An 18,344-nucleotide genomic window follows, 5' to 3' on the forward strand; every position below is an offset into this window, starting at 1 on the left:
GAGAGAGAGAGAGAGAGAGAGAGAGAGAGAGAGAGAGAGAGAGAGAGAGAGAGAGAGAGCTGATTCTAGGGCTGGTTTAACAGTATTGGGTGTTCTAGGGCTGGTTTAACAGTATTGGGTGTCTGATCATGGCAGTTAAATGGTGGGTAATTGAATTGTGTTTCTTCCGAGCATTCTCAAGTCTGACGCTTCACCCACATCAATCCCTCGTGACGTTTACGCTCATGTCTCGCACATAGAGTGACACATACCTTCACAGACACTTTAGTAGAGATATTTTAAATCAATTCGGTTCTGAAAGACCTTATCAATATGACTAATGATCACGTGACTCTAAAACACAGAATGATATATCTGAACGTATATAAAAAAGAACTATAAAAAAGTAAAATAAATCGCCACACTTATTCTGTAAGGCAAGATAAAAAATCATTTGATTTAAGTCATTTTCATGATAAATGTTGCTACAGAGGTCCCATTCGGCTTCTGGTATACGAAACGCCCCAGTTTTACAATTCCATCAATTGGCTCACCTTACACTTTTTCTGGGAGTTACGGATGCAAATGCCGTGTTGACTTGATCTCCCACGCCTCTTCTTCTGGTAAAAACGTTTCTTTTTCCTGAATTCTGAGAACCTGGATTTAAATAATTCACAGAATGGGGAGTAAACCCTCCCGTGGACTTTTTGAGAAGCCGAAAATCTACTTTGGGAAAGAAAGTGGGTTTTGTTCCTAATCCTTTGTGAAGGGTGAAGTCTACAGAGAAGTGTGAATCAACATCACGCTTAATTTAAATGGACAGCGTTAATCTCACAACAGTGGTTTCTGAGGACACGCGACTGGTGCATAATTCATCACGGTGTTAGGAGGTTGTTCACATATTTTGGTCCTTGGCTCTGACTTAGGTCTCTCTCTCTAGTATCCCTGAAAGGCAAAATCTTTACCTGGAAAAGTAAAATATCTTCAATAAAGTATCTTAATTTCTCTCTTTATTGTTTCAGTGATGTAAGCTAAAGACTAAGGAAGCTTTGCCATACATGACACTAAAGCGTTTTTTCAGTGAAGCGTGCACACGCACACACAAACACAGATGTTCCCATATGGTGATTTAGATTGTTGTGTATTCTCGCTAAGTGATGCTTTTAGTGTCACAACATTAATCACACTGTATACAGCAATTTCAAACACACACACACACACACGCACGCACGCACGCACGCACGCACGCACACACACACACACACATGACCTTAATGGCACAATAATGGCATATTCAGACACAAGCAGCATCAAATATTCATTACTGACATCTGCTCTAAAAAACAAGGAATATGACAGAAATAATTCACCCCATAAATGAAAATCCTCTCTCATCATTTACTCTCCCTCGTGTATTTCCAAACCCTTTGACTTTCCTCTGTAGAACACAACAAATAAGAAATTCTGATAAAAGAAAACCAGCGTGACAGATGTTGTTTAACATGCAAGAATGGATGCAAAAGCTCTATAAGCTATCGTAAAAGTGGCCCATATGGTTCATGCAAATTAAAAGTCATGTTTAAGCCATACGACAGCGTTGTGTAACAATCTTAAAGCATTATTTGTTTAATAGGAGTAGAATGTAACTGGTGGCATTGGATTGATCCAGTTCTAAATTATTATTCATAAATCACACAGATCCGGTTTTAAAGTTCAACTCGCTGACTTCATTATCAACCCAAAGCAACAACAGCTCGCTGGAGAGGACGGCTGTCAGTGAATAATGGCATGAGGGTCAGTACATGAGAAGAGAATTGTCTTTTTTGATTGAACTAGGAAAGAATAACAAAAAAAAGATGCGTAAACCTGTTACTTTATAATAAAATCCATTTCTCACACTCCCCAGGTGAGTTACCCTGAAAACGACCACACACAAACACGCGCGCGCGCGCGCGCACACACACACACACACACACACCATCTGTTTATGATGTGTACTGACCCAATGGGACCTAGTCACACAGGTGCAGCCTTTCCCTGCCTCCAACTTTCATTCCTTTGGGAGTTAAATTGACATCAAATTTACGACTCCCAGATTAGCAAAGTATGGATTAAACAAATTCATCAATAAACGATTACTAGCACATGCACCTAAAAACCTTTAAAGATGCTCACTGGCCAATTCTCTATCCTGCTTTTTTACTGATTCAATTTTCTTTCCTTTGGGAGCAGGGACAGTTTTTGCAAGAGAACATAAAACTTTACACCCATTCCCCATAATGTGGGGTTTTATATGGAATTGTGAATTTAATAGGAAATATAATCACATCAGAAGCGAAACAAAAGAGGCTTGTTCTATCTTGCAGGGGGTAAGGTGTAGTTAAAATGTAAATGATTGTGTCTCCAGCACTATGGAGGACAAAGACAGTAGAACAGTGTCCCCTGTTGGCAACACATACACAACACCAAATGATTTATGAAAAAATTGCAATACTTCTTTTTAAAGGGGTCATATGGTGCGAATACGTGTTTTTCTGTGTCTTTGGTGTGTTATAATTTGCCCATGCATGTATTAGACACGTAACATTGCAAAAATTAAAGTGTCGGAACAAAAGATGCATTCTATGTAAAAGCGAATGCTCACCCAGACCTGCCTGAAACGCCTCGTGTAACCACACCCCCACAAATCTATGTCAGTTCATGGTATGAGTTGACTAAGTCCGCCCAAATGTATACTCAAGTTAGGTGGACGTACCTGCCAGTCAGGGGCGGACTGGCCATCTGGCGTTCCGGGCGTTTTCTCGGTGGGCCGCTATCGTTTGGGGCCGGAACGGATGCTTTGGCCACTCAGACGGATGTATTATAAATGCGACTGCACGCAACGCGAATGCAAAAGACACGTATGCATTCCACACATGATCTGAGCTCTGTCGCACAGACATGCTTACTGACCATTATCCTACTGCGTCTCAGCAATACTTTTGTGCCTACTGACCACCCGTGTCAAAGATGTCCTTCCTATAATTCCCTGTTGTGTTTGTGAGGGTTGTGTTGTATTCTTGTGGTTTGACAAAGAGAAACAAGTAAAAGTCCCATTGATTTATTTCCCAGTTTCTTGGGGGCCTTAGCAAAAGTGTGGAACGGGAACTGAGTAAAAGTGTGTGTGTGTGAAGTTCGCATGAAACTTTGGGGGACACAAAAGAAAACTTCTCTGCAAGTTGTCGATGTGTGTCCAGGGTCGAACACACACAACGATTAATTTATTCAACAAGCATATTAACAAACCCTCTGCTGAGTTTAAGGTGCCCTTGTAAAGGGGTTTGCAGGGACGTCCTGCCTGCAATAAATCACTCGAAAAAACATCCATAATCTAAAGACAATAATCAGCAAGATGAATCTGCTGCCGGTAAAAACCAGAAGGTCATACTTCATGAGAGGAAATGGGCAGGTGCTAAAACCCCAGCAGTGTTTGTTTAGGGCTTTATAGTTCATTTTAATTTGTTAAACCTTGCTTTGATGGTTTTCCAGGCAGCTCTCTCTCTCTCTCTCTCTCATTATTATTAGCAGTAAATCATTAGTAATGCGTGAAGTTCAGCTCCTGTGCAATTTCCTGAATCTCTTAAAACACATCACTCTGAATACTAACATGTTCATTTAAATGCTCATCACTTCTTTCATGCTGTGCCATCTTTCATCAGAATGGCTCTCTCATTTCTCCTCAGTCACTCGGCTGACTGACATTCAGTGACTGCCGTGGGATTAGTTGGCATGATCCTCCTATTCGTTCTGTGTAAATGAAAGCTCACTTTCCTGGGTGAATATTAACACCACCGACACCTGTTCGTTTCTGACGCTTTGTTACATTGTGATACACAAGACATTATATGGATTAAATATTATTTTAGGCAAACTGAAAAGTTGCCTTCAAGTGTATTTAATGGATCGAATGGACAAATATTCAGACACAGATGTATGAATGTGACAGCATTCTGTTATAGAATGTGCCAAACAACCCCAGTCAGTCACATAGCTAACAATAATTTGGACAAAGTTAACACAATTTATGTTTCTCATTATATTCATTATTCTTATAAATAAAAGTTCTGTAAATTTTATGGATAATCCTTTGTATATGCAATAACTCTTACAGTCTGTTGGTCTATATGTGGTCTTTTAATGATATTTTACCACTACCAACTACTCTTAGGCACTTTGGTCAACTTTGGTGATTGTGCTATAGAAATAAATACGCAAGCATCACAGAATGCACCTGATGCATGTGGGTTTGTGAGATGCGGAGGCAATAAGTGGCTACTTTGAACTTTATACGCTTTGCAGAACATGCACATAAAACATAATTTTCTATTAACAATGTGAGCTTGCTTAATAAATTAAGTGTGTTCTCAGTGATTTGGTAGAAAATCAAGCAGCACCACTTAAGTTTAGTGTAATCCAATTAAATCCAATTTAATCACAGATTCTGTATCATGACACCGTTTCTGTCTCTAAAAGTCTTCCAGTACGTGCATACAAAATCCAGTTTTTACAATTAAACACACTTATATACTGTACACAATCCCCATCTTATAGTGATGCGCACACAACTCCCTAATTCACAACAATACACATTTGAAGAGTTTTTAAAGAAAATTAAACGTTTTTTATTATGTTATCATGTTTTATTGTGATGTATTGTGTAAGTTAACTGTGTTTTTTAGTTATTATGGCTTAAATCAAAACAACCCAACTGCAATATCTGATTGATATTAATTTGAATGCACAATAAAAAAAACATGATTTTTGAAAAAATAAAAATTTTCTCATTTTGGAAATAAACTCTTCATATATACACCAGCCTTTAATCACACACTTTTTAGCATATTCCACAATGATACACACAGATGCACAAAATTCCTATTTTTAACAACTTTCTAACAAACACGCACACAGACAGACTTAAATTATTTTACACAATCCCTTCAAAGGATTACTTGTTGGTAAATAGAACTTTCATAGTGGCTAGCAAGCAAATGATTAAAAAAAGGATTTGGATTTCTTGTCACAGCACAACATTCAGAAACCAACAAGAAAAGAAAAAGTGTATTCAGCCAGTTTGACTTGATTCTTACATGAGTATACAGCGCCACCATGCGTCCACAGACTGCTACACAGGCACAGTACAATAGAAATACCTTTAAACATCATCATTACCACAATAATGAAAAAATTCTCTATTTAGTCTCTTCTACCATCTATTCTACTTGTCTTCTAGTCTTCACAAGACTGAACAATTTCAGTGAATTTATTATAGATTTAACTGACAGCTTTACAAATAACCTGAAACGTGTGAATTAATAAATAATTGGATTGGTTGGATATAATCTAAACAAACACATAATAAAAAAACAACCAAGGTAGACTAAAAACCAATATAGAGTTATGAGAGGTGTCCCTAGAGTATTATAAAAAATGAGACTTAAAAGTGAATATTTATTAACCCTCATGTCATTTCAAACCTGTTTGACTTTCTTATGCAGAACACAAAAGCAGATATTTAGATACAGTATAGATAGTAGATATAGAAGATATTTTCAACAACACTGGCAACCAAACCACTGAGACTGACATTTCTCAAAATATCTTATTTTGTATTCCACAGAAGAAAGAGTCAAATACAGGTTTTGAATGAGGGTAAATAATGACAACATTTTTCTATTTCGATTAACTTGCCCTTAAAAAATCAAGGAATGTTCAACTTCATGACACCTTCTTGAGTGTGTATCGACCATTCAAAAAGGTAGCCTGTATATCATTTAAAAGTTTAGGGTTACTTACTCATTCTTTGTTATTATTTTTTATTTATTGTTATTTTCTGGCCTCCTATTTGCTGCTTTTGATTTGCACAATTCTATTTCTCCTGTAAAACTAATTTACAGTATTTAGGCATAGCTACACCTCCAGACCAAAAGGTTATTAAGATCACATTAAACATGTTATTATGTAGATTACGTAATACATTACATAATATTACACACATAACAAATGAAGATATTAAAAGTAAACATATTTAACTTGGTTCGCTAAATAAATGTTACAGCCTCTTTCTGTATCGCCGTACTGTGTCTTTAAATGATTTCCGAAGGTAACTGGGAAGGCAAAGGGGGTGCACGAGACGCTGCTAGTGCGCGCCCGTCCCCGTATGTGGACGCTCCAAAAATTGAAGAATTTCTAAAGGTGGATGTGTAACACACCGCAGGATAAACTTACCAAGTCTTCATTCAGTCGTGAGGTGAGCTTTATCACATCATCTCTCGTATGCACGCAGCGATATTTTACTTCTGTTATGTTTATCTGTAGTCAGACACCACACAAAGAGGCATTTGCGAATTGAACCGGCGAGAAGAAGTGTTGAGGGCCCGGGAGCGCGCCGTCGCATCCGTCTCGCGGCGAACTTTGCGTCTTCAAACACCCGATTCTTCAACACATTTAAGGGGATTGTTTTCTCAGTGTTGCTACTTTACCGCCAGCCATCCAAACTTTCCCAAACAGTGTTTCTTTTGATAATGAATGGCTGTTAGTATGAGCGAAGGCACCGTGACCGGCCGGCGGGCGGGCGGAAGGCGCCGGTTCCTCTACGGTGTCTCTTAGCTCCGCTCCCCGGCCGCGAATGCAGGCAGAGCCGCGAGCTGAGCGCAGGGACAGCGCGGTGCGCGGCTGAAGCCGGAGCTCCGACGCAGGCTCCAGACCCACGAAAACGTCGCGCGTTTCTCACATCGAATTGTAAAATATACAGTTTGTCGCTCGGCGGAAGTTTGTTTGTGAGGTCGGAGTGGCGGGAGTTATTTTGTAACATTTCACGAGAGTTTATTGTCTGAGGAGATGCGGGTGACGATGTTGAAGGGGCCTCGGCTGCTTGCACGAGCGTCGTTGCGTAGACATGCAACATTAAATATAATGCAATGCAACTAAACTAGCTCGTTGGCATTCTTATAAATAAGTGTCACGTTATTTATCTTTTACGATAACTGCCATTATTGCAACTGACCGACAACCTGCATCATCAGCAGTAGCCTAATGTTGGTGGCCATATTTATATATTCATAACAAACAGATATTGGCGGGTTTGAAGCAACGCAGTGCACGTCATTCAAACACCTGTTCTTGCTCAGTAAAGTATGTCTTAAAATATGTTGACTAAATGTTACAATTTTCAATATATTCAACAATAAACCTTGAATTGTCTGGCAGAAGTTTTATGTCTGTTGACAAGTTTTTGATCAAGTGATTTGCTCATGTAAGGTCTTTTATGTGACGTTCTTTGTAATATTTGTCATGTGCTATTACAATGTACTGTACAATCTGCAGTTTTGGGCCCTTGTCCTGGCCCTGTGATGAGGGGGTCTCGGGCTCAACTGGTTTCTCTTCAGAAGGGCATTGACAACCCAACAGTTACAATATTGTTTAAAGTACAATTTTTTATAAGGCTGTAGTGGTATTGAATGTAGTAATATTATCATGTGTTTATGCCCCAAATAGCCTTTTGTAAAAGCATGACATTTAAATAGTCAACTGTCAAAATGTAAGTGAAGTTCTGTGCCAAACTGTATATAAAAAATATTGTTTTGTTGGATTGGTACAATACACATGATTTTATGTATATTGCTAATTTTATGGTGTTCTGGTCATATGAAATATATTTTCAAGCTTCAATAATCAATATTATTGACAATCACAAAATATTATAAGTTGGCAGTTCCATGCAAAGGTCAACCTCGCCATGAAAAAATCAAGTTTTACCAAGGGTGTCAAACACCCATGTGAAGTCTCAAAGTTTTTAAGTCATTCTGAAGCATATGTCGCATCCATAACGCATGTTTCTTTCCCTGTTCTAAAATAGAAAACATGTATAGACTTATATTTGTCTGATGTCTGGACTCTATGAACAGGGATTTAGAAAATATGAACATATCAAGTTTTGACTGAAAATCAAAATGATCCATAAAGATGTTTTCTCTCTTTCATCACTTGCTGCTGTAATATAAGAACATAAAAATAATAGCGAATAGCATGATGGCATATAAAAGTAATGGCTATTTACATTTTTTATTATACATATTATAATAAAAGAGATGTCATATTTTGTTATTTGCATGCTCAGAAGGTGTTACACATGAGTTAGTTAAGTTTAGAAGTGCCGGTTGACCATAGTGCCGTTAACGTGTTTTTTGTAGTAAATGAATGCAATTCACTTTTAATAATAATTAGCAATTATGTTTTCTTCATTTCCAGAATGTGAACACAAGTGGAGCATTCTCCATGCACCTACTCCCTTTCATTCCGACCATCTAGAATGTTCCTGAAGACAGTTCCTCCGGCGGTGGCTATTCACTCAGAATGGAGGTCCAGTAAAAGCTGCATCCTGCCTCTCTTTTTCAATGACAGTGCCTCCGACAGCGACCTCGCCTCTGTTAACGGCACCCCCATCCCACAGAAGATCCAGATGATCATAGAGAGCCTCCACAGCACCCAGTCTTCGGACATGACTGACAATGTGCAGGACGCGCACTCCAGCCACGAGACCGGCTGCAAGGGTCAAGTGCGACTCGCGGACACAGCGGTGAGGTCCTGTCGAACGGATGCTAGGAGACAGGCCGCTGGGTCTGATACTGGAGAAGATTCGGACAGCGACGATTCTGTGGACAGGGGCATCGAGGAGGCCATTCAGGAGTATTTAAAGGAGAAAGTGGACCACAAGCGCAAAGGGGATTCGGTGACGGGTTCGTCCCCAGCGGCCAAACTTCAACGGAGGGAACCGAGCGCGCCAGACGCTGCTAAACAACTCGCACATTCCGGCAGCGGTAAAGTGTTAACCGCTAGCAATCACATTCAGAGAGAGCCCTCAACGCAGCCCTTGAAGGAGAAAGTCAAGAAGAAAAGTCTAAGCAAAGAAAACCCCTTTAAGAAAGCAGACGTGAGTAAAAGTTTGCCGGTCAAAAGCCCTCCTCTGTCCAGATGTAAAAAAGGGTCATCTTCGTCTTCTGAGATGGACAGATCTCCACCACGTCTCGTCATTAAAGAGGAATTGCTCGACTCCAGCAGCGATGATGGAATTGAAGAGGAGATTAAGAGGTTCCAGCAGGAGAAAAAAGTCAAGCTAGAATGTAAAAAAGACACCACGAGAAACCCACAACGAACCGATGACTCTGATACCAGCAGCGATGAAGGGATTGAAGAAGCCATACGTCGCTTCCAGGCAGAAAAATGCGAGAATAAGACAAGTCCTCTAAAACCTACCCAACCCGTGCTTGTACAACGTATTGCTCAACCACTCAAAACGCTGTCCAAGAAGAACAATACGAAGAAACTGACCACTAAAAAGTCTGAACGCCCCGCCTCACTGACCATAAGTCAATTTCTAAACAAATGTTCATCTCAAGGCTCAAAAGTGAAAGCACTCGCAGCTCAGCCCACCAGTCCACGAACCACAGACGCAGAGCATCAGATCCCCTCCGGTTTAAATGTGGACACAGCTGACCTGATGTGTGCAGAAGCCATTCTGGACATCTCCAAGACGGTCATGCCTGAGGTCTTCGAGTCCAACTTTAACAGAACCACGCAGCAGACGTTTCCCGCCACCGACGACAAAAGCAATGACAGCTCCGTTGACAGCGAGGACGGAATTGAACAGGAGATCAGGAAATTTCTGGAGCTCAAAGCGCAGTTGAATAAAGAGCCTTCTCCAGATCCAACAGCAGGCAAAGAGCCAAAGAAAAAGGCGAAGGAAACCCAGTCGAGTAAAGTAAGGTTGTCTTTATCAAGAAAACGCAAATTTAAAGAACAAAGCAAACCTTCAGCAGATGGAGGCGCCGCTTGTGACGTTAATAAAGAGATGCCATCAGGGAAAACTTCAGTCCGCAGCGAATCAACCAGATCTCAGATTTCATCCTCTGGGATTTCTGCTCCTCTCACTGTGAAAAACAACAAACCAAAACAAAACTCTCCCGCTCGTAAGGTGTCGGACGCTTCCGTACCCCAAGACAAAGGTTCACCAAACGCTTCATTGTCTTTGATTGGCTCGGAGAGAAATGACAGCAGTGATAAAAGCAGCTCGTTGGACAGCGACGAGGATCTTGATGCTGCGATTAAAGACTTGCTTAAAACGAAGAAAAAGGTTAAAAAGAAGGTAAGGGACATGAGGGCAAGAAAAGGACTTTCAGAAGCATTAACTACAGATACTTTGAAAAAGCTTAAACTGACCACAGAGCAGAAGAACGCCCCTCATGTCAAGACTGTCAAATCTACATTGCATGCTAAAAGCAACAAGAGTCCTCGGAGCAAAGCTGGTAAGAGCAAATCAGAAGCCCAAAACTGCAAACAGCCTACAAGCCTTGGAAACGATGGAGGTGTGAATGAACATCATCAAGAATCTGGCTTACCCCCTTCTATTCAACAAGCAAACGAGGATGACAGTTGTGTTGACAGCGATGACAGCATTGAACAGGAGATCAGGAGATTTTTGGCCGAGAGAGCCAAAGTGGCCACACCTGTACTTAAAAACGTCAAACAGGAGGGGGGCGGTGATGAAGATTTGGCAACGGCCGCAGATGTTAAACTAGAGCATCAACAGATTCCCATCGAACCTCCTGCTGGGCTTCAAAATAATGAAACGCAAACGGAAATGAAATGTGCAGGTGTATCTTTATTTGTTAACAGACAAACGGACTCTCCTGCGGAAGCCGATAAGGGACCAGTCCTCACACCGGGCAGCTCGTGCATTAAGGGTTTTTGGAAAGCGGAAAATGAAAATTTGGAGATCTCAACTTCAGGAGACCAAAAGAATGGCTTGTCCAGTAAAAGCATTTCTGTCAGTCATATAAGCTTGAAATTCAGCTCTTTCACATCACCATCAGAAATGCCACAAACATCTGATCAACACCAGAACTTGTTCCTGATGGCGTCTGGTGACGGCAGAATGAATGAGCTCACTGAATGTCCTTCGACCGACTGTAATGAACGTCTAACCAGCCATCAAAGCAGACCAGCCCCGAGGATACCTTTGAGCGAAGTCATCAGGTCTGTGTGTCCTTCACCATTCTCCAAAACAGAACCTCCCGAAAGCTCGCCCTCCACAGAGAACCCTGCGATCACCACAGGTGACGTCTCGTCCTCCACACCCCCAGGCAGCAGGACAGAGGAGATTTATGTACATGATCACATGAACAGGGACAAAAAAGACCAGTCCTCACCGGACCAGACAGCCTTCCCATCATTCTCAGCTCAAAAGACAAACCACCTGCAGGTCAGACAAAGCCAACCGAGTGAGTACAGATTGAGTTTAGGAGAAAAACAGAGGGAGGGAGGTGAAAAGCAGGAAGAAAAAGAGCAGGAGGGACGAATGAAGGAAGACGAGGAAGAGACATGTTTAGATGAGACAGATGTAGAGGCAGATGAGGACAGGGAAGATCAGAAGATGAAGGCAGGAAGACAGCATCAGCCCAGTCAGTGAGTACATACTTGTGTCCAAACACGTACACATATCAGGTGAAGGAGCCAAAAACCTAGAATGTTCTCATTTAGATACAAAACACTTCATGAATTGTCTTTTATTGGAATGGTTATTGAGCTATTGAGTGGTTTGCATCTGTGATCCGCAGGTTGATTCTCATCCATATATCCAAAATTTCCCGTCAGATTTAGTTTTACGTTTTAGCATTGACAGACTAAAATACACTTGCATTTCCTCTCCAGCATTTCAGTCTTTTCATTCTGTATGCAGATTCTAAGGGATCGTCACATATAGGACTCTTTGAGTGTACCACATCCTTATTTTGTATGTTTGTACATTTATAAATATATTTAAAAGCGAACATGATGTCATAAAGAGAGATTAAACTTTTGTTGTTATTGTTCTTCTGTCGTATTTTCTCTACAGCAGCTGCAGTTTTTGATTCAGGAGTCAAACTTTCATTCAGGAGTTTTGAAACACATTGGTTTTTTTATTATATTATAAAATATAATTCTAGAATTATATCTTATTCTAGAATACAAAAAGTAATGACAATGAAAAGCCGAAGGTTTATGAAAAGGACACGTTTGTGAGTTTACATGTAAAGTTTCCCAGGTCTAATCACCTAAATCAGTTATTGTGTTTGCAAAAATGACAATAACATGCAAATCATATTTCTTAAAAGACTAAACGGCGTGAAGGACTGCAGAATGTAAAGGCCAAGAGATTGAAAATGTTTTTGTGTGCACCATATGTTTGTTTTCAGGAACTGAAAGTAGTGTTTTTTTTGTTTGCAATGGTTTAAGATCCGTTCTTGTCAGAATTTTTGCGATGTTTTCATCCTGTCAATACAGGAACTGCATTGCGACCCCTGACCTCTGAGAGGGCAAATAAAATGGTCCTGAATGATTCAAAACAAGAGAAATCTCTTTAGTGAATATAATCTCAAGGACCTCATTCATGAAATGCAAGCACAACACTTTTCTGTGTAAAATGTTGTAAAGTTATTCTTGTGTAACAGAGGTTTGTTCTGCCTGTTTCATGAATGGGGTTCACTTTGTTTACTTAAGTGTATATAGAACGTTTGACAACAGCCATTTACTTGGTTTGACATTTTTTTAACAAAAAAAAACCCATTAGCAATTGTTTTTATGGTCCCTTACATTTCTATTACCCTACAAGCACTAACTTACCCTCAATGATCCAATATTTCCTCACCAAGCATTTTTTGCTAATGTTTTTGCAGTTTTTTGTGGGTAGGAGTGTTTATAATCCTGTATGTTTTCTGTCATAACCAGGTTTTTTTTACCACTGGACTCTTAAAACTTTTCTCTCTGTGGACTTATTTGCATACATAATTAGTTATAGGTCATTCTCTCTCTCTCTCCCTCTGCACCTGATTTATAGTTCCTGTTTTTGTTGCTTGTATGTTAGGTGTTTTCCTATGTGAGAAGAATGTTATTTATTTTTGTTTATAGAAGAGAAGAAAGTTAAAATCACATGCTGACTATGCTGGACATTGCCAGTTTTCATAAATATTTTGCAAAATAAAAACAAGGAAAAGAGTTTTTGTCCCCTGCTCTGAACAGAGAAAAGATGCTCAATTGTGTTCCATAAGATATATAATAAAAATCGACTTTGATACACCAGATTGAATGAGCCTTACAATGTTGTGTTCGAGTGCGCAAAAATGCTTTAAAGTGTGAATTCTTATAAATGTATATCTTATCGTTCTTTGCAACAGATGTATCAGAAACCAAAGTAGATGGCAGATCTCGGCGTTGTTGAATATTTTCCTTAAACTGTAACTAGTTCCCTTTTAGACTAAAATAATACCAGCCTGTCAAGGTTAACAAACAAAGAGATTAGGATTATATACAACATTATTAAAAAAAACATATTTGTGCATATAATTCTTTAGAATTATTTTTAAGTAAAAAAATTGCCATTTTTAGCTGAATTTTTTAAGTTTAAAAATGGTTTGTTTGCTGATAGTTTTTTTTATTGGTGAAATTGTCATGATTTGTTCAGGCTGCAGTGTGACATGCTGTAGTACTGATTCGGTTTGAAGCAACATTGTTTTTATAAGATATAATTTAAAATAGCAGTTTTGTCTTAATATTAAAAAACTACCTCTTGAGTGTGTGGACTGGTTGGATGTTTATTAGAGCATGCTTAATGCTGTTTTCTTGTGTTTGTACCAGGTCTTTGTCCACCTCTATAGATCCTGGGATTTTACTGAGTCCATACATTGCGCTTGATACAGAGGAGAGGAGGCTAAGATTCCGAAGCAGACGCCTTCAGATTCAAAAGCAGTTACAGGTACATAAAAAAACTTTGTTAGCCTAATATGAATACAAGAGAAGTTTATATGAGGTGCCCTTACTAATTTAGTTGAATGTGCGTGTGTGTGTGTGTGTGTGTGTGTGTGTGTGTGTGCGTGTGTGTGTGTGTAGTACAGTACAACAGTCAAGCGGAGGTTGCAGTTTGTGGTCAGTGTGCCCAGGTAAATACCCATCTCTTTGCACACAGGTAATTGAGGTCCCTGCTTTAATTCACATCTCATACCAGCATGAATTCTTATACTCATTCAAGCTGGTCTGTTCTGTTAGTAGCCTACTGGTGTAGCTGGTGGACCAACATAACTATGATATTCACCTACAACATGAGTGGACAAGCAACAAGGTGTTTCTGGTGGAGCAGGTCTTACTTTTATGGGTACCTAGTTAACAAATAAACTAGCCTACATGTGTTGGCAAAAAAATTAGAACACGTATGTCCTGGGAATCAAACCCTTGATCTTTGCACTGATAACCCTGCAGCGCTCTCCCAGTTAAACTACAGGAATACCTGATCAAGGTCGTCTTGCTGGTGACACCATTTTAGGGTTATTGTATTACGAGTTGTATCGATTGATTTGACATATTACACTGAGTAACTGTGTGTTTGTTTGTTTGTTTGTTTGTTTGTTTTACAGATAAACTGAAGCTAAAACAAGTTCTCATGTTCCATAGAATATTGTAATTGATGTAATTGATTGATGTATTGAAATTATTTTAATTACGATAAAATAACAACTTCTATTTAACTTCTTATTGTATAATTTAGGGTTCTGTCTGTGTTTCTCATGATTTGAAATGTTCGATGCGAGCACACTTGTACGCCGTTGTGTGAATAAAGTTTTTATTCAGTTAGCACTTGCTGGTTCATATGGTAGTTGTAGTTCGTGTAGTTTTGTAACGAAGGCGCTTCGTCCGGCCATTAAACATCATTTCCCAGAATCCTTGGCGCTTTCCGTAGGTCGGGGCGGAGCTCAACGAGAAAGCATGGCAGCTGGCATCCTGACTAGAGGTGAAATAAAACAATTTTTGATGTACTTGCATGGCGTTGTTAATTTTGTCTTAAGACTAAAGCTTGCGCACGGTAATGACAAATGATGCAATTATTTTTTTTACGTAACTTAGTTGAGGGTGGTAATGATTTTAAGCATTAGGATTTTACATTCTGTGTTTAGTGTCTCAGGCTCTGCGGGGTCCCCGGTTGGTGGGCGCTGTGTTGTCAGGTCATGGACACACTCTCAGTACCGCAGCTGCTGCGGCCAAACCACCAGCAGCACCGATCGATGATACCGGTGAGACAGTCGTGAAATATGTTTTCCAAACCACTATAATGTGTATATTTCGTTTGCATATAAATGGTAGTTCGAAAACATTTGTGCATGTAATGGTATAATGTGCCTGCTTGCCAGAGGAGAATGGGCTCAGTTGAGTCTGGTTTCTCTCAAGGTTTATTTTTCCTTACAAGAGATTTTCCTACCCAGTGGCATTTAGATTGTTCGCTGATGCCATTAATGTAAAGCTGGTTTGGAAACACCTGACTTTCCCTGGCTCCAGAACAAGCGGATGTAGAGAATGGATGCATGGAAACCCTGACGTTATTTGAAGCTTTGTTCGTGCTTGTTTTACATGTGCAGGTGTGAACGAGAAGATCTTAAACTTCCCCCTCACTCAGCCAGACTTTTTCCGCTTGTCTGAGCTCTACACCATAAAGGACCTGTTTGAGGCCCGTGTGCATCTCGGCCACAAGAAAGGCTGCAGACACAGGTGGGATGTTCACATAAAATTTCTCTGCAGCTATTTAGAAATATATTAAATTGTATGTGTCATAATGAGATTTGTTGATTACTTGCATGAACGGAAAAATGTAATCCTGTCTCCCCTCTCGTTTTAGGCTAATGGAACCCTATCTGTTTGGTTCTCGTCTGGACGTTGACATCCTAGATCTCGATCAGACAGCGGAGCACCTCCAGAGGGCATTAAACTTCACTGCTCATGTGGCGTACCGGGGTGGCATTATTCTGTTCATCAGCCGCAGACGCCAGTTCGGCCACCTTGTCGAGACGACAGCCCGAGAGTGTGGCGAGTACGCTCACACGCGTTACTGGCAGGGTGGACTGCTCACCAACGCCCCTGTCCAGTACAGCCCCGGCGTCCGGCTTCCAGACCTCATTATATTCCTTTCAACCCTCAATAATGTTTTCCAGCCACACGTGGGAATCCGGGACGCAGCCAAAATGAATATCCCCACAATTGGGGTGGTGGACTCCAACTGTAACCCCAGCCTCATCACATACCCGGTGCCAGGCAACGATGACACTCCTGCTACCATGGAGATGTACTGCCGGCTGTTCAAAATGACCATCAACAGGGCAAAAGACAAGAGGAGGCAAATGGAGCTGCTGAGGGGTATTTCAGCATCAGTATGAGAAGGGAACACCCCGGCTGTGCCAGTTAACTTCATTTTATCCAGTCCACACATACAAACTACAGCAAGTCCAATGTTAATATTCAGGCATATTCATGTATTTTTATGCCAAAATGTTCAACTTCCAAGAATTTGACTCACAATTTACCCTTAGTTTAATACTGCTCTTGCTTTAGATCCTACGACAGTTTGATGCTTTGATGGTGGAAAAATGCTGTGAAGTCAATTCAGTGGTTTGTTCTGTTATGTGCTGTTGAACAATAAACTGGCATTTTCTATTCTATGTATTCATCTCTGCTTGTTTACCACACTGTCAGAAATGTATCATAAACAGGCAAGAGACCCTTGACAAACCCTAAAATAAAGGCATTCACTGTGACTTTATTATTCCGTGTGTGAAATTAACAACTGGTTATTGGATTCATATTATTTTCTCTTGGATAAACCCAATAAAGCTTGTTTAATTCAAATTTTTATATCAAATGTATGTTTCCATGTATGTAAATGTGAGTGTGAACGGGCAACGAGGACCAACGCGTCTATTAGCCCTTATGGCCCAGCAGGTTGCCGTATTTCTGTTGTATAAATATTTTGGCCCCTCCTTTCGACTGGATTTATTCTGTATTTCACACGCTAAGAAGGTGAGAATAACAGCTATATGTTACATGCATTTTAAACCTGCCGTTAAACTACATACTAACTGTAAATTACATAAACTAATCATATATTTTCGAATTATATCGAAACATGCGTGAGGTAGAACACTGCGAATTGAAAATAGCAAGTAAATTTGACGTCATGTCAGGTGCGTAATTTGGCAATTGCGTTTTTATGACGGATATGTAGCGCTGTTTCTATTATTATGTGCAAATACATTGGTAACAAACATCATAATTTCTGTTTTGGTGTCATGTTTGTTTAAAGCTGTCTAAAACGCCTACCTGTTGCTTGCATTGCATGTCAGTATCTAACGTCGTTCTGTAGTACTTAAATTCATTTGAATTCCGCAACTCAAATTATATTTTCAAAAGCGCTTTATGACAAGATTACACGTATATTATAGGGATATTACGGTTATTTTTAGACAAAGCCTTTTGGGGATATCACAGCGCGTGCTACCGCACAGACTAGAGCTGGTGCATGCGCAGTAGCAACTTGGAAAACATACGGCTTTTAGCGCAGTTTAAGCTTAAGAAGCCACATTTGTGGCGTAGTTGATGTCAGACCTAATTGTTGGTCGAAAATATGTTGTTTTATTGTGACCATAGCGAGCGATTTTAGAGATATCGCAATTCTCCCATTACAGTAGATAGTACTGCCCGGAACGAGTCCATATATGGCCAGAGCGCGGAGACTTTACTTAAAGGGACGTTGGCTGCAGTACTGTATTTATGTCGGTAGGGGCGACAGAAGCTCAGTTCCGTGTGTCACTACAAGGCTCCGCAAATTAAAGGATAATTTCAGAGTTAAGAAATGGGCTCCTATTACCCTCCCTGATATGTCATCTTCGGAATTTGCCCTGATGGATCTGCAAGACATTGATTATTTCACACCCAGGACTCATTCACCTGCTCATTTTATTGTGTGTGCGTGCGTGCGTGCGTGCGTGCGTGCGTGCGTTTGCCCCGTGAGACGGAACTCTGGCTGGCGTGCCATTGTTGCGCTATATGTGGGCAGAAAGGAAATGGCTTGTGATCGACCCTGCTGTTCTGAACAGTGGACCAGGGGCTTGGAACAGGGCCGGATAAACTATGTTTGTGTGTGTAGGCTACACTTGTGTTTAATTACCTTATGCAAGTATCCCAAATATTCTCCTTGTGATCTCTTTGTATTTGTTTCCAGGTTTGTTTGATTTGATTGTAATTGTGTGGCTCATGGAAGTTTGGAACAAAGGCTAACAATGGAAGCACACATTTGGACGATGATGTCAGAAGCACAACTCTACACTGATCTGTACTAGACACTGAAACGCACTCAATCTCGTTGTCGCTCCTCGAGGCGTCGCAGAGCAGTTGGGTACCAAACATTACCCTTTAAACCCATAATTTCATGAGTGACAGACCTAACATACCACACACTTACATCTATATATGAA

At 40.3% G+C, this 18,344-nt stretch overlaps 2 protein-coding genes and 1 non-coding gene across 8 annotated transcripts; all 3 read left to right on the forward strand.

Moving 5' to 3' along the window:
• Nucleotides 1–6,105: 6,105 nt before the first annotated feature.
• Nucleotides 6,106–15,114, forward strand: ppp1r26 (protein phosphatase 1, regulatory subunit 26). Of its 6 annotated transcripts, none has more exons than XM_057360563.1 (6): nt 6,106–6,268; nt 8,269–11,481; nt 13,690–13,807; nt 13,942–13,991; nt 14,463–14,908; nt 15,000–15,114. In XM_057360563.1, exons 2-5 carry the CDS (start codon nt 8,330–8,332, stop codon nt 14,464–14,466), a joined length of 3,324 nt encoding a protein of 1,107 aa, XP_057216546.1. In that variant the 5' UTR covers nt 6,106–6,268; nt 8,269–8,329; the 3' UTR covers nt 14,467–14,908; nt 15,000–15,114. The 6 variants fall into 6 exon arrangements, with proteins under 6 accessions (XP_057216546.1, XP_057216545.1, XP_057216547.1 ...); XM_057360562.1 differs by having other exon boundaries at nt 14,463–14,836; XM_057360564.1 differs by having other exon boundaries at nt 14,979–15,063.
• mrps2 (mitochondrial ribosomal protein S2) lies at nt 14,812–16,250 on the forward strand. Its single transcript, XM_057359783.1, has 4 exons — nt 14,812–14,836; nt 15,000–15,116; nt 15,459–15,588; nt 15,716–16,250. The coding sequence occupies exons 1-4, from the start codon at nt 14,812–14,814 to the stop codon at nt 16,248–16,250; spliced, it is 807 nt and encodes a 268-aa protein (XP_057215766.1).
• Nucleotides 16,251–17,868: 1,618 nt separating this feature from the next.
• LOC130570811 (small nucleolar RNA SNORA17) lies at nt 17,869–17,998 on the forward strand. The gene has a single exon (XR_008965010.1). It is a non-coding gene; the product is annotated as a small nucleolar RNA SNORA17 (small nucleolar RNA).
• The last annotated feature ends 346 nt before the right edge of the window (nt 17,999–18,344 follow it).

The sequence above is a fragment of the Triplophysa rosa genome, linkage group LG19 (genome assembly GCF_024868665.1).
Source record: "Triplophysa rosa linkage group LG19, Trosa_1v2, whole genome shotgun sequence".
NCBI classification, from domain to species: domain Eukaryota; kingdom Metazoa; phylum Chordata; class Actinopteri; order Cypriniformes; family Nemacheilidae; genus Triplophysa; species Triplophysa rosa.

What these genes read in the sequence shown, in the direction of transcription:
- mrps2 (XM_057359783.1), top strand. Translation starts at nt 14,812, where the DNA reads ATGGCAGCTGGCATCCTGACTAGAG. An exon ending in AGCACCGATCGATGATACCG is followed by an intron (nt 15,117 to 15,458) that starts GTGAGACAGTCG and finishes TTACATGTGCAG; the next exon opens with GTGTGAACGAGAAGATCTTA. An exon ending in AAGAAAGGCTGCAGACACAG is followed by an intron (nt 15,589 to 15,715) that starts GTGGGATGTTCA and finishes CTCTCGTTTTAG; the next exon opens with GCTAATGGAACCCTATCTGT.
- ppp1r26 (XM_057360561.1), top strand. Translation starts at nt 8,330, where the DNA reads ATGTTCCTGAAGACAGTTCCTCCGGCGGTGGCTATTCACTCAGAATGG. An exon ending in AGACAGCATCAGCCCAGTCA is followed by an intron (nt 11,482 to 13,689) that starts GTGAGTACATAC and finishes TGTTTGTACCAG; the next exon opens with GTCTTTGTCCACCTCTATAG. An exon ending in AGATTCAAAAGCAGTTACAG is followed by an intron (nt 13,808 to 13,941) that starts GTACATAAAAAA and finishes GTGTGTGTGTAG; the next exon opens with TACAGTACAACAGTCAAGCG.